This window comes from Phoca vitulina, unplaced genomic scaffold (assembly GCF_004348235.1).
Source record: "Phoca vitulina isolate PV1807 unplaced genomic scaffold, GSC_HSeal_1.0 scaffold12, whole genome shotgun sequence".
NCBI lineage: Eukaryota > Metazoa > Chordata > Mammalia > Carnivora > Phocidae > Phoca > Phoca vitulina.
In genome coordinates this window covers 819745-834901 of record NW_022589715.1, presented here as the reverse complement: position 1 = coordinate 834901, position 15157 = coordinate 819745, and the positions used below count along the sequence as shown (strand labels likewise).

At 41.2% G+C, this 15157-nt stretch overlaps 1 protein-coding gene across 2 annotated transcripts in view; it reads right to left on the bottom strand.

Annotated features, from left to right (window-relative positions):
* Positions 1-15157, bottom strand: part of TTC27 (tetratricopeptide repeat domain 27) — a 170124-nt gene that overhangs the window by 47293 nt on the left and 107674 nt on the right. For both annotated transcript variants that reach the window (XM_032410263.1, XM_032410264.1), the window contains one exon: positions 4727-4954. In XM_032410263.1, the coding sequence (XP_032266154.1) occupies positions 4727-4954 (228 nt within the window). The remainder of the gene's footprint in view (positions 1-4726; positions 4955-15157) is intronic.

Here is a 15157-nt window from a genome sequence, read left to right as displayed (position 1 = left end):
AGGGACTGACAAAAGAAAAGGAATATAGTGTGTGTACTGGGAGAGGGTGGAAAAAATAATAGGAAGTGATATCTTCCTTTTTCAGAGCTACACATACTGGTTTGATATCTGAGCAATTTCCTTGTTTTATTTTTTACATAAGAGTAGGGGACAATGGGAATAGTAAGTAGACATAAGGATTTCTGTTTTACTTCTGGTCCTGACACTGTGAGACCCTGCTTGGGAGGTTTGGCTACCATTTCCTCCCACTTTCTTCAGCTTCCAACAGCCCACAAACTCAAGTGTAAGGATGAATTTTAGTTGTTTCAGAAGTTTCTTGGGAAAATGAAACAGGTAGGAATGAGTGGACAACAGCCGGCATCTCGAAAGCACACATGGAAATGGTACACACATCTTCTGGTTCTCTAACAAATGTACCGCAGACAGCGCATTTGGTTTTGCAGACCCTCCCTGTATAAAACCAAACACTCCTATTTTTATACCAATGTGGTTTCAGAAAATCATTGCAATGCACAAAAGCCATTCAAGTATCACTGTCATTTTGCCTAAATTTTGTGATTAAACCTAACTGTTCGGAAATGTCTGAAAGAAGAGAATAAATTTCTTTAAATTCCTTTCTCTATTAAATTCCGTTCTTCTATTTTCCTTCTATTCCGGAACTTAACGGAGACGACAGCATGTAGGAGCTCGCCTTCTCCAGACATAGTTCAAACTCAGATCCCGGGTTCTCATGCCTACCGAGTCCAAGCGTGCATCTTGCAGCAGTTCTGTACGTGGCATCAAGTGGCTGCACACTTGGGCCTGGCTCACAGCCTGCCTCCACTGGATCCAGATGACAAACTACGAAATATCCTCGCATCACATCTGTTTGTATTGTGATGTTGCTTTGAGCAACTGTCATTTCTTTGCCTTGCTAAGTAATTAATTCAAAATTATATAATGAGACCATCAAGCCCTGTCAAGTCCTCCCTTGCAGATTCCCTCAAATCCATCCCGTTCTCCTCTTGCCCCTGCCACACCAATAACTGTCACGCTAGACTAGTGCTGGCCTCCCAAACCTGCCCACATCTAGTATCTCACACGGCCACAATGTTGCCAGGACAATAAGCCTAAATTACCTCCATGCAAACCACATTCCTTCATTCAGAACAAAGCCAAACACAAATCAGCCCTTCAATGGCTCCCTATCCGTCAAATAAAAAGCCAAAGAGCTTAGCCTCACATTTAAGACCGTCTATAATCTGGCTCCAGTCCAGATTTCCCACTGAAACTGCCCTATTCCCTTCTACTCTGCAAAACTAGCCTATTCGCTAACTCCTCTGTTCCCAACACACACACACACACACACACACACACACACACACCCTTCTCTTTCTGTTTCCAGGGCTTTGCTCATACTGTCCACCTGCCTGGGATGCCCTCAACCACGGCCCTCCTGGCCTATTCAAGTACTGTCCTCCGAAGCCAAATGCAACATCCTACCTTCATTATCTACCATTCTATCTCTACTACCTCTTTGACGTCTATATAACTAGTGCTTCACAAATAACTCACTGGCTATTTCTTTGATGCCTCATACTCTTCGCCACGTTCGCGTCACTGGATTGTACCAGAGGGTATAAACCAGCCTCTCTGGCAATCTGCTGCTACTGTTTTGATGCTATGTGCAGAGCAGACAATTAGTATGTATATTTGATTGACTAACTGGTTAAAGATATTATGTATTTGCTCACTCAGCAAATATTTATTGAATCCCAGGAGGTGCTAGGCACTGTTACAGGCACCAGGAAAATATACCTGCCTTCATAGGACTTACATTCTAGGGAAGGAGAAATAGAATTCTTTTTTCAAAGTAAGCTGTAAAAATATTAGAAGGTGCTAAGTGCTCTGGAGAAAAAGCAGGGAAAGAAAGTAAGGAGTATAAGGGAGAGGTGGAAAGTGGGCTGTGATTTTACACAGAACGATCGTGGAAGGCCCCGCTGAACAAGTGACATTTGAGCAACGACTTGAATGAGACAAGGGAGTGAGGTATGCAAATATCTGGAAGAACATTCTGGGCAGAGGGAGAGCAAGTTCTAAAACCCTGAGGCAGGAACGTGTCTAGAATATTCAGGGAAGAACAAAGAGGCTAATGTGGGGTGAGTGAGGCGGGGAGGGTAATGGGAGGAGCTAGGCTGGGAGAAGCCCTGCCGGCCTTTCAGGGATCTGGGCTGTTATCACTAGGGAATGGAGCAGAGGAACGAACGACACATCTGACTCACATTTGAAAGGACCCACTGGGATGGTCACTGAGAAGAGGCAGATGGGAATACGGACAGAGGCAGGAAGGCCAGTCAGGGTAATTTAGGATGGGGATAACCATGGGGACCAAAGTCTTTAGGAGGAGGAGAACAGTATCTCAGACACTGGAGATATTAAGTTGGAGTAACGCATGGGGAGACTGAGGGAGCAGTCAGACACAGAGGACTAGAGTTCAGGGGAGAAAATGGGGCTAAAACCCACGTTGGGGAGTTATTGGTGTATAGACAGTATCGAACCTATGGGAGCAGATGAAGTCCAGGGAGTCAGCGTAGACAGAGACAAGGTCCAAGGACTAAGCCTAGGAACCCGCCAAGACTGAGGAGGAGGAGCCCGTGAGGCAGGAAGAAAACAAGGAAAATGTGAATGCCAGTCTGTTGGGAAGAGACTGTGTGCTTGGGAGAGTAATCCATGTTCGTGACAAACATGGCCCTGATTTAACTTACACTACGGAGGCTAAGAGGGAGTTTGTTTTTCACTCCTTTAGGGCAGCTGTGGGTAGGCAAATTTTAGGCAGGGGTACTAAGATAAACAAGGAGAGGATACAATTTTCCTAAAAGTAAAAGTAAAATTTTGACAACACAATATTGAGTTCTGTTTTCTACTGGGACAAAAAAAAAAAAAAGCCTAGGGATAATCACATTAGTGCAGGGTTTGTCAATCTTGGCAATACTGACATTTTAGGCTGGATAATTCTTGATCTTAGGGGCTCTCCTGTGCATTATGGGATGTGTAGCAGCAGCCCTGGACTCCACCCACTAGATGGCAGTAGTAGACCCCACAGCCGCGCCCCCGCCCCCAAAGCGCCAAATGCCCCTGCAGGGCAGAATCCGCCCCACCTGACAACCACTGACTTAGAGCAAGCGGTCAATAAAAACCAGCTCTAAGTATACTTTAAACATCCTTGCTGCCGAATGCATCTGTTAATTTCTGCTGCTCATCTCTTCCCCGGATCTCTTACCAGCCAGCTGATTTGGAAGGTTCTCACTGTATTCATTATCCAGAGTGAAGAAAGCAATTAGCTCAAAGATGTACTTCTAATTTTTTTCAATATAAAAGATATGCCCCAAATCTACCCAGTTCAAAAATGGTCATCTCTGCCCACACCTGTTCATAGCAGCACTATTCGTAAGAGCCAAGAGGTAGAAGCAACCCAGTGTTCAACCACAGACAGATAAACAAAAGGTGGTACATCCATTACCATGGAATATTATGCAGCCTTAAAAAGGAAGGAAATTCTGACACATGCTACAACATTGACATTCTGCTGGTGGAATAAGCTAGTCACAAAGAGACAAATACTCTACTCATCTGAGGTACTTACAGTAGCCAGATTCACAGAGACAGAAAGTAGGATGGTTGCCAGGGACTAAAGAAAGGGGAGAATAGGGAGCTACCGTTCAATGCATACAAAGTTTTAGTTTTACGGGATAAAAAAAGGTGTAGAGATGGCAGATGGTGATGGTTGCACAACAATGGGAATGCAACTAACGCTACGGAACTGTACACTTAGAAATGATGAAGATGGTAAATTTCATGTTATGAGCTTTTTACCACAATTTCTAAAAAAAAAAGCATACAGGCTCTCTGGTCAGACTGTCTTGAGTTCAAATACTGGCAAAATGCCCAGCAAGGTATCTGGCATACAGTAAGTGCTCAGTAAACAGTAGGAGCTGATTACAAATTAGTATTTTAACCAGAATTCTACCAATTCAGTCTGCATGTCTGTCAGGACCCATGGTTGACAGTAATGTGTGCATCTGGTGAAATAGGAAAGCAGTCATAAAGAAAGGATGGCTTAAAAAAACAATGACCATTTCTGAGAATAAAATCATTTTACCAACTATTATTAAGTACAAAGTAAGGTCAATTTCTTCCCCCTCAAAATTAGGTCCTCTCCTGTAGATTGACTTGTCACATATTTTAAAGATCCAGACTCTTTTTGTATTATGTTTTCAAACCTTAAAAATTTTTTAAACATTTAAAAATATTTTTGTATATGTAAATATACTTTTTCTTAAATGATCAATAATCCATTCTAGATGTCACCCTGTTTATATGAGCTTTGCTTTCATTATTGATTTCCACAACCCCCTGCCCCAGTCCTACAGAGGCTGTAAGTCAGACTCCCATTCATTTCCTCCTAACATAGCTGCTGAAAACGGAACCTAACTGTCATAGCTGCATGTGTCTTAAGGACAGTTAAAGGAAAGAAATAACAAAATAAAACAGAAAAGTCAATAACAGAAACACAACAGAAAGTGCCTAAGAGAAAGCCAATGCTTTCGATGACGAGCAAGAAGCAGTGATCGGCAGAGGCTCTCAGCTTGCAAAGAGAAGCTCACCAGGCAGGTACTCATTCAGTAAGAAACCAAAGCAAAGCAGAGCTAAGTGCCTGGCGCGGATGGGGCTTTCTGAATTGTCTCACCTGCATGGGATTGATTTTCACCGAGCGCTCAAAGCACTCCACGCATTCTCTGAACTCCTTGTTCCGCAGATGAAGGAGGCCTTTGGAGCGCTGGGCCCGAGCGCTGCGGTGGCGGGACAGCTCCCAGGCCCGGTCATAGCAAGAGTGGTCTCGAAGGACGTCTCCAAGCAAGCAGTACAAACTCGGCGTTTCTTTTTTCTCCAGCTCTTGCCTAAGGATTTCTTCTGCCTAGAAATAACAGAAATAACTGACAGCTTATAGCTATAGCTTATAGTGACAAACAGCTACTTTTTCTTTCTTTTTTTTTTTTTTAGCACATATGCATCTTTATCCCACAGGATCCAAATGTTTCTTTTCAAAGTTTGAGATGACCCGCTTATTTCCAGCATCTGAGACACAAGGCTGAATAAGAGAAAACCAACAGAAAACAAATATGGTACAGGTGAAAGAGAGGAACAAGAAGAGGCGAATGCTGCTTTACTGGCATCTGGAATCCTCCAGGAAAGAAAGGCACCAAGGAGAAGCTTACTGCACGATACTGGGAGGACTCACGGAGTTCCCCATTTGCTCCCACTCCAATTGTCACCATTGTGACAGTGAGAGTGGCATCTTGAGTTCACCTCTATCCAATGGCAAGGAAAAGTAAGTTTTTCCTTTTTAATTTTATTTATTTATTTATTGTTTGTTTGTTTGTTTGTTTGGTCTTTCCTTTTCTAAAATGGCATGCTCAGGGAGCCTGGGATTGCTGAAACATTTATAGAAGAAGGAGGGGGGTACAACTTCATAGTCATTGCTTTTTCTCATAGATAAAATTTGCCAACATGAGGCCCATCTGCTTCCAGACAGTCCATTCACTTTAGAAATTAAAGACCATCTTCAGTACACGGCACAAGCTTGGGTATGATTCGCAAAGGTCCACAATTCAGATTCACCTCATCAGCTAAGCTAATTCTGGACTTGCTTCCCCTACTACCCTGCTTTCCCCCCCTCCATGCCCCTTACCCCTTGGTTCTGATCAGTTTCAAAAGCATGCTAGCAGCTCTACTTTCCATGCTCACACACAAACACTTTCCTAGAAACAGCAGTGGAGTCACCAAAGATGCCAAGACAGCCACGGCCACAATGGATGTAGACCGCCAGGAAGCCATCCTACGGTAGTTAACATGATACTTTAGACGCCTTCATTTACATACCTGGCAATCGTAAAGTCTATATAGTTGATCTGCTTTAGGTTGCACATAGCTAGAATTCTTAAGCAGTCCAATTTTTGCAAAATCTTTTTAAAAGAAGGTATATTGCACTGTATGTTAACTAAAATTTAAATTAAAAAAAAAAGACAGTTGTGCTTCTAAAAGTGTCTTTGGATGCTGGATCCTCTGCATTTCTGCAGAGGTTATGGGTTATGTAGGCTTTTTAGGCCTAGTCTGAAAATGCAATCAGAATTTATAAAACAGTTTCTAAGGAAAAAGAGTTCTAAATCCCAAATAGCCAAAATACACATGAAATTTTCAAATAAAATCCATGTAATTCCTCTATAACAGATGACACAAGAGTTGTTAATGTATCTAACCATAACTCTGTAAGGTCATCTAGATAAGTACCCAACACATGTATATTTACATACATGCCTACAGTATCCATCCAAATTATGTGTAACAGACTGGAGCCACAGCAGGAATTTTGCTGAAATGATCTTACAGTGTAGGTGAAGGCATTTCTCCTGGCGATATGGCATTGAAACTTGATACCCACACCCTCCCAGAAATTCTGAAGGTTACCCCTGCAGAAAATAAAAATTTGTGATGAGCTATCTGATCTAGTTGGACCTGAAGACATGAGGAGCCAGTGATCATGTGAGGGTGTAACACTGGTAGTCGTGATATCCAGCAATGAAAGAATTTCTTAAATTATCACCTGTGGGAACTTAGAATAAAGCACCTACCTAATGTAAGGCTCTGTGAATTAAGTGATAGGACACTGAGGATACCAGACTGTGAGGTGGGTTGGCTGCCTCTAAGTTCACCGAACAGCGCAAAGAAAGAAAACGACATTCAGTATTTTAAATCCTCAAGGTCAGAGAACCAAGGAATTTCTATGATTGCCTAAAGGAACTTCTTTTCCCTTCTACCTGCCCACCTAGTATAGCCAAAACTCAGATGTAGATATTGCTCCTGCATGACTGCTGAATGACAATATAGGACAAAGTCAGTTTCACTAGATCTATGTGCAAGTTAAGGTATGGGGTTAATCAAATGTTTCAGTTATTCATTTTTCTTCCTCTATTGCCTTTTAGCTACACATCATTTGATTATTTCTGAGTGACTGCTCTGGTGCTAATCATGCACATCTGCTATTTGTCAAAGTTCATTTAGAATTAATATTGTATCCCCTCACCTTTTTCACGTCACAAGTGGCTCAGTCAAGCCCTTCCTAAATTTCTGTTCCATAGAAACAATGAAAGAGAAATAAATGATTGCTGTTGTTTTCAGCCACTAAGTTTTGATGTGATGTGGTTCACAGCAATAGTAACTGCAATGGTTGTTTAAAACATGAGGGTTACTCTAGTACTACTTACTTCGTCTTGGTCAGGAGAAGAGGGCATCGATCATGAAAGAGAAAGACCCAAGAATTTAACTAAGGACATTTGGGATGAGTCAGATAATAGAAATCTCCAAACCCTACTGAGTTTCCTATACCAGTGAAGCGATCCTCCCCTATCTGTTAAGACTCTGCTACTTTGCTTAAAGACAATACAATGACTGACTGCACCTCAGGGAGGTACCCAGCGAAAGAATGCCAATTCTCCTTATACCTGCCCCTTCCATCCCTTATTGCCACCATACATGTAAGTAGACTTAAACACAAAGAGAACCACAAGATTTTATTACTTTCTAGAGGGGAAAATCTTGGACCATGGGGAAAAAGAGATTCTAAGGATGATAGTACATAGACAAACTGTGGATCACGATTTTAATCAATCTAGGTACTAATCAGAAATTTTTGATTCACAGGGCTAACTCAAGCAGCTAAGGATGGTTCTAAATTATTTGCTCAATTGCCTGACTAAAACCTGGACTCAAATGTGGCCAAAACTAAGTTGAGATGCCAGAAATTCCTCAGTGTGATGTGGAGGAAAGAATCCAACAACTTAGGAAGAAAAGGCTGTTGTCAATTTATTATTTACAACTTGTTCACCCATCCCAATAACCTCCAAGAGGGCCCAGGGGATATTCCTTTCATATTGGCTTTGAGAAATACATTGTATATGGGAGTATAAGCATTCCTGAAAAGTGCTATATAGTAGATGTCCTGTGTAAGCTGAGGGAAAAACTTGGAGGTCCCTCAGTTGAAATGAGCTTCCTGATTTCAGTGGGGATTATTAGAATTCAAAGTAACAGAGACTAGCTGATAGCACTTAATCCCTGGAAGCAAGATGAGCATAGTTATTTGCAATAGTCATAGCCAGAGTAATAATTAAAACAGTGCAACAAGAATGGATCTTAGGCGGTGGCTGACTGACGAAGAAGCCTTAGGACCAAATTATATGTACAGTCAACTAAGTCCAAACTTGATCTATATAACATAAAAAAAAAAAAAAATCTAGGTTTGGAGACCACACGTCTGACCCGAGTCACCATTCTAAAACACTCTTTCTCGGGCGCCTGGGTGGCTCAATTGGTTAAGCAACTGCCTTCAGCTCAGGTCATGATCCTCGAGTCCCAGGATCGAGTCCCACATCAGGCTCCCTGCTCGGCGGGGAGTCTGCTTCTCCCTCTGACCCTCCTCCCTCTCATGCTCTCTGTCTCTCATTCTCTCTCTCGCAAATAAATAAAATCTTAAAAAAAAAAACAAAACACTCTTTCTCACCCAATTGGGAGAAAAATCCTTGAGTGATTTCAGAGTCAGAACCTCTTAAAAAAAATTAGGAAGGAAGGAAGGAAGGAAGGAAAGAAGGGAGGGAGGGAGGGAGGGAGAAAAGAAGGAAGGGGCAAGCCCATACTGGTGAGGAAGGACCCCACTATAACATAAATATCATATACCATAATTCTTCCCTTGTCTTCCCCCAAAGACTTAAACTTTAACATTTGCCAGGTAATTCTTTCCTGGGGGAAAAGAAATAACTGTCTTTTCAGGGTTGGTAAGTTCTTAGTTAATGCTATTCCTCTGGGACCCAGAACATCACCATGATGAGTCAGTGGGTTTATGGGAGTCAGCAGATCCCATGGCAGGCCTAGTAAGTCATATGTACCGCTATGTCAACTTGCCTCAGGGGGAAACTATGTTTCCAAAAATCCCTTTCCCTTCAGATTTTGCATTACAGTTGGTCAGGGGGGAATTTGTTGGGGATCTGAAAGGCAGAAGTAAAGCAACAGCCTTTACCCTTGGAAGGTGGCCGTGGTTAAGTATGGTGTCACACAAGACGCAGAGAAGTCCCGCAGATTCCAGCTTGGCCTTTGCTCTATGTATCCAGCTTATGCTTCTGATTGTGGACCCTGCCAACCAAAAGCAGCCCCGGGACCACCATCAGACGTTTCACTGGGGACCCCCAGGGCTGGGAGCTACATACAGACAACAGCTTTCCACAGATCTCTCCACAAATTCCTCCTTCATGCTCCCATTTCAATGGCTGGAAGGACTCGGCTTCTCAGATGCCCTGGTAAGTTCTGACTTCTCCACTGTGCCAGTGCTTCAAGCGGACTGGGAAATGATTTCTTTCCCTGATCCTTCTACTCCCTCTTCCACACCTTCATTTCTCCAGCTCTCCGCACATTTGTATAAGATCTAATTCCTTTAGTAAGCCCCTTGATGGCATCCCAAAACTACTCAAAGTGCCTCTGCTTCCACCAACAAAACCTGAATGATACAATTTTTTTTCATTTTTTGCCTTTTAAACTCCTTATGTGTCCTCCCATTTGATAATGATTTACAGATTAGTTTTTATCCAATATGCATTAAATGTATTATCTCACTTAATCCCTATAGTAAGTCTGAGAGGTGGATATTAATATGTCCGTTTTTAATACGAAGAAATAGAAGTTTAGATTCCTTGGTCAACTGGTCATCCCAAAACCAAGAAATACTAAGTTGGAAAATGGGACCTTAATTTCAGGTTCCATACTTTTCCTATATTCCACAGGTGGGCATCAGCAAAAATGGTGGCCTAAGAACCTCTGAAAACTCCTTACTCCATAAAAGCAACGAGAAGACTGGCAGAAGGTATTAGAATCAACTTTTTCATAATCCTGGAAATTAACCAAAAACTTGAAATAATCCAGAGAATGTTTATTAAAAAAAAAAAAAAAGTGATATCTTGGTAAGAAAAACAAGCTTTGTGTGATTTTAACTTGCACCATTCCTATTCCATTTTCTCCAACTCTGTAGTAGCCTTGAAAACCAACAGCAGGCTGGGGCGCCTGAGTGGCTCAGTCGGTTAAGCGGCTGCCTTCGGCTCAGGTCATGATCCTAGGGTCCTGGGATCGAGCCCCACGTCCGGCTCCCTGCTCAGCAGAGAGCCTGCTTCTCCCTCTCCCTCTGCCTGCCACTCTGCCTACTTGTGCTCTCTCTGGGTCAAATAAATAAATAAAATCTTAAAAAAAAAAAAAAGAAAACCAACAGCAGGCAATCATGGTGATTAGCAGCCTGGCAGCCACCAGAAGGAACACAGTGGGTTTAGAGGTCCTCTAAAGTCTCATTTCAAAAAAACTGTCATTATCTGACCTGGCTGGTGGTTTCCTGGAAGAATCCCCTTGCAAGGCTGTCTGTATTGAACCTACCTCTGAGTTTGCCCAGTGAAAAGCCTTTGTCAAAAACAATTACAACTGGCTAATTTTGCAGCTGTCTGAAGTAGTAAATAACATGTGGGACAAACAATAGGCTAACCAAAAACTTAAAAGTGAAAAAAGGGAGGGAGATATACATAAGGGCTTTGAAAGGCTCCAACATATTCATGGGAATCCAGAACGCCATGCATGTGTAGGGTGCTGCACATGCTCAGAAGAGACCCGAGAAGGCCCTAAGCTCTCACCTCAGGCTGACCTCGAGGCTTTGCACCAGCAGTCAGTGAAAGCTAAGACAGGGCTGTTAACTGCTTGCCTCAGTGTTGGAAGCATGCTCACACACACACACACACACACACAGCCCATCAGCAAAGACTGGGAGACTTGTTGATTCAGGCATTCAAGGAATTTTATGTCCAATCATTAGGTGACCATTAAGCTAACCACCCTGAGACTTCAGTGGCTGCACAGGACAAAGAATATAGATTTTACAGAATTATCAAGAAATATCAATAAACAAACAAACAAAAAAATCACAAACAGCAATAACAACCTGATTTCCAGGGCTGTCACATTATATTATTTAAAATGTCCAATTTTCAACAATTTATAAAAATATGCAAAGAAGCAAGAAAGTATGGCCATTATATAAGAAAAAAATTAAAAAGCGATCACTAGAAACTCACTGAAGATTCCCAGATGATGGGCTTAATAGGCACTTAAAACATACTGTTTTAAATGATCCCTAGTACAAGGACTAAGGAAATAACTAAAAAAAAAAAAGAAAAAGTAGTGGTGCCTGGCTAGCTCAGTCAGTAGAGCATGCCTTGACCTTGGGGTTGTGAGTTCAAGCCCCACACTGGATGTAGAGATTACTTAAAAATAAAATCTAAAAAAAAAAAAGGGGGGGGGCGTGCCTGGGTGGCTCAGTCATTAAGCGTCTGCCTTCAGCTCAGGTCATGATCCCAGAGTCCTGGAATCGAGCCCCGCATCCGGCTCCCTGCTCAGCAGGAAGTCTGCTTCTCCCTCTCCCACTCCCCCTGCTTGTGTTCCCTCTCTCGCTGTGTCTCTCTCTGTCAAATAAATAAAATCTTTAAAAAAAAAAAAAAAAGTGAAAATGACAAGGGAATTAAAATGACACAGTAGAAAATATCCATTTAGCCAAAAAGAAGGCAGATTGTAATAGGGAAAGAGAAAAGACATAAGACATATAGAAAATAACAAAATGACTAACAACATACTACATTATCAGTAATTAAATTAAATGTAAAAGGATTAAATACAACAATCAAAGGCAGAGATTGGCAGAAAGGATAAAAAAATGATCTGACTAAATGCTGTCTACAAGAGACACATTTTAGATTCAGACACACAAAAAGGCTGAAAATAAAAAGAAGAAAGAAAGAAAGAAAGAAAGAAAGAAAGAAAGAAAGAAAGAAAGAAAGAAAGAAAGAAAGAAAGAAAGAAAGAAAGAAAAAGGAAGAGAGAAAGGGAGGAAGGGAGGAAGGAAGGAAGATCATGTACACAGTAACCAAGAGAGAGCTGGAGTGGCTTTATTAATATTAGGCAAAATTTGCCTTAAGACAAAAATTGTTAGTAGGACAAAGAAAGGATATTTTAATGATAAACATTCAATCCATCAAGAAGACATATTTATAAGTATATATTCACCTAACAACAGAGCCCCAAATTACATGAAGCAAAAACTGACATATCTAAAGGGACAAATACACAATTCATCAATAATATTTGAAGACTTCACTTTCCAACTTTGGATAACAGATTGAACAGCTAGACAGAAGACAGAAATAGAAGACTTGAACAATGCTATAAACCAACTAAGCCTAAAAGACATCTAAAGAACCCTCCACCCAACAGCAGCAGCATACACATAGAACACTCTCCAGGATATTCTACATGTTAGTCTGTAAAACAAGTAACTGGGAATTTGAAAGGACTGAAGTCATACTTAGTATGTTTTCCAACTACGATGGGATGAAATTAGAAATCAGTAACAAAAAGATATTTAGGAAATTTACAAATTCATGGAAATTAAATAACACAGCCCTAAATAACCAACAGGTCAAAAAAGAAATCACTGCGAAATTTAAAACACTTCGAGATAAATGAAAACAACATGATATGCCAAAAGTTATGGGATACAGTGAAAACAGTGTTTAGAGGGAAATTATAGCTGTAAATCCCTATTCTGAAAAAGAAAAAAGATCTCGAAGCAATCATCTAATCTTTCACCATAAGAAACTAGGGGAAAAAAAAAAAGTAAACCCAACCCAAAGAAGCAGAAGAAAGGATATAATAAAGATTAGTGTAAATAAATAAAGAAACAAACCAAAAGTTGGTTCTTTGGACTGAAATTACTAAAATCAGAAATGAAAGATGAGAAATTACTACCAACCTTATAGAAATAAAAAGGATTGGGGCGCCTGGGTGGCTCAGATGGTTAAGCATCTGCCTTCGGCTCAGGTCATGATCCCAGGGTCCTGGGATCGGGTCCCACATCGGGCTCCCTGCCCGTTGGGGAGCCTGCTTCTCCCTCTGCCTCCCTCTCTCTCTCTCTCTCTCTGTCTCTCATGGATAAATAAATAAAATCTTTAAAAAAAAAAAAAGAAATAAAAAGGATTATAAGGATGTACTATACTCCACAGGTATCCTATACAAAAAACAGGATCTAAGATTCAGAACATCAAGTCATACCCTTTAAACACCTACATGATCTAAAACTACCATTCTACAAATATTTATTCTACTTCTAACTGCACTGTAATATAGACCGCAGAGATCACCAGAGTCCAAAGACACAACACAGACCTAGTGTTGGCAACCTTGCAAAGAAGACAAATACAACAAATGAAAGATTAAATAATAATCAGGAAAACCTTCACATTTGGAAACGCTAAGGTACTGAGGATTTCAAATACTTCTTTCACCAACTCATATCTATCTACACTCTTACAAGAATAAGGAACATAGAGAGTGGGTGGTATGCAACCTCTTGTTACCAAACAATATTGATTCTGGGTACTTTTTTCACCAGAACATGGGTCTGCAGAGCCAGAATGGGGCAGCTTCCTGAAGAAGTTAAGAAACACAAGAGCAGTGATCTTGTTTGGTCCGTACTGGCCTCTTCTTTCCTCAAATTCCTATCCCCTATTTTTTTGTTAGATAAATGGTTCTTTCTCCTTGAGATCTTATACCTCTTCATCCTGCCAACAGAATGATCTTTCCCAAGGGCAAAGCTTGTAGGTAATATATTTCCTTTCTTCAATTAGTCACCCTGCATTCCTCAGTCTTCTTCTTCACTCTCTCCAAAATGCTCTATATGCTCCTCCCTCCTCCACTTAGCCACTCAATTTATGTAATTTATTATCAAATAAAGAACTATAAAAGATATGCCCAGTGAACATAAATAAAGCACAAGGGCTTATAATATCCATTTTGCAATATCAAAATGTGGGTGGCCAGAAATCTTCACAGAATGCAAAAGGTTTGGTATTTCTGGCTATGGGTTGCTACTTCCTTATGGGAAAATACAGATGCACGTTTTTATAGAATACAAGAAATTTGTCATGTAAATATCTATTAAAAATGATAAAACAGGGCGCGTGAGTGGCTCAGTCAGTTAAGTGTCTGACTCTTGATTTCTGCTCAGGTCTTGGTCTCAGGGTTGTGAGTTCGGGCCCCATGCTGGACTCCACACTGGACATGGAGCCTACTTGAAAAAAAAAAAAAAAAAAAAGAATAAAACTACATTCCCAAACACAAAAAGGCATACTTAAATGGGCAACTGGCTACAATTAAACTGGGTTGATTGCAAGAATCCTGTCAGCTGCAAAACCCAAAGACTATCCCTCTACCCAGATACACATACATATCTAGGCTGTTACAACAATCTGTTTTATTCTATAATTGCAAACAACTAATTATTATTCTTTTTTTTTTTTAAAGATTTTATTTATTTATTCATGAGAGACAGAAAGACAGAGGCAGAGGGAGAAGCAGGCTCCCAAGGAGCAGGGAGCCCAATGCGGGACTCGATCCCAAGACCCTGGGATCATGACCTGAGCCGAAGGCAGACGCTTAACCATCTGAGCCACCCAGGTGCCCCACAACTAATTATTATTCTTAATACAATTTTGTGGCAATAATTACACACAGCGAATCTCAGTTTAAAATGACGTCAACAGAGGCTTACGTAGAACCTACAGTTATGGCTGAACTAATGACCCACTTGCTGATAACTGCACTGGTAACCCACACTGCTTAGAGGAAGGGTCCCACACTCAAATGCCCAGAGATTCTTGCCAATTATTGAGAATGAATGAAGCAGGCTGGGGAGTGAGCCCATAAAAGAAGGAGCCACTGCTGAACGCCAGCCAGGTAGTCGTGTTTCCACATTGTTTGTTTCCTTTTTTTTTTTTTTTTAATATTTATTTATTTATTTGAGAGAGAGAGAGCACGAGTGAGAGGCAGAGGGAGAAGTGGACTCCCCGCCGATCAGGGAGACCAACTTGGGGCTTGATCCCAGGACCCTGGGATCACGACCTGAGCCCAAGGCAGATGCTTAACCAACTTAGCCGCCCAGGCACCCCCACATTGTTCGATTCTTTAAGAGAAGCCAAACAAAATACTTATT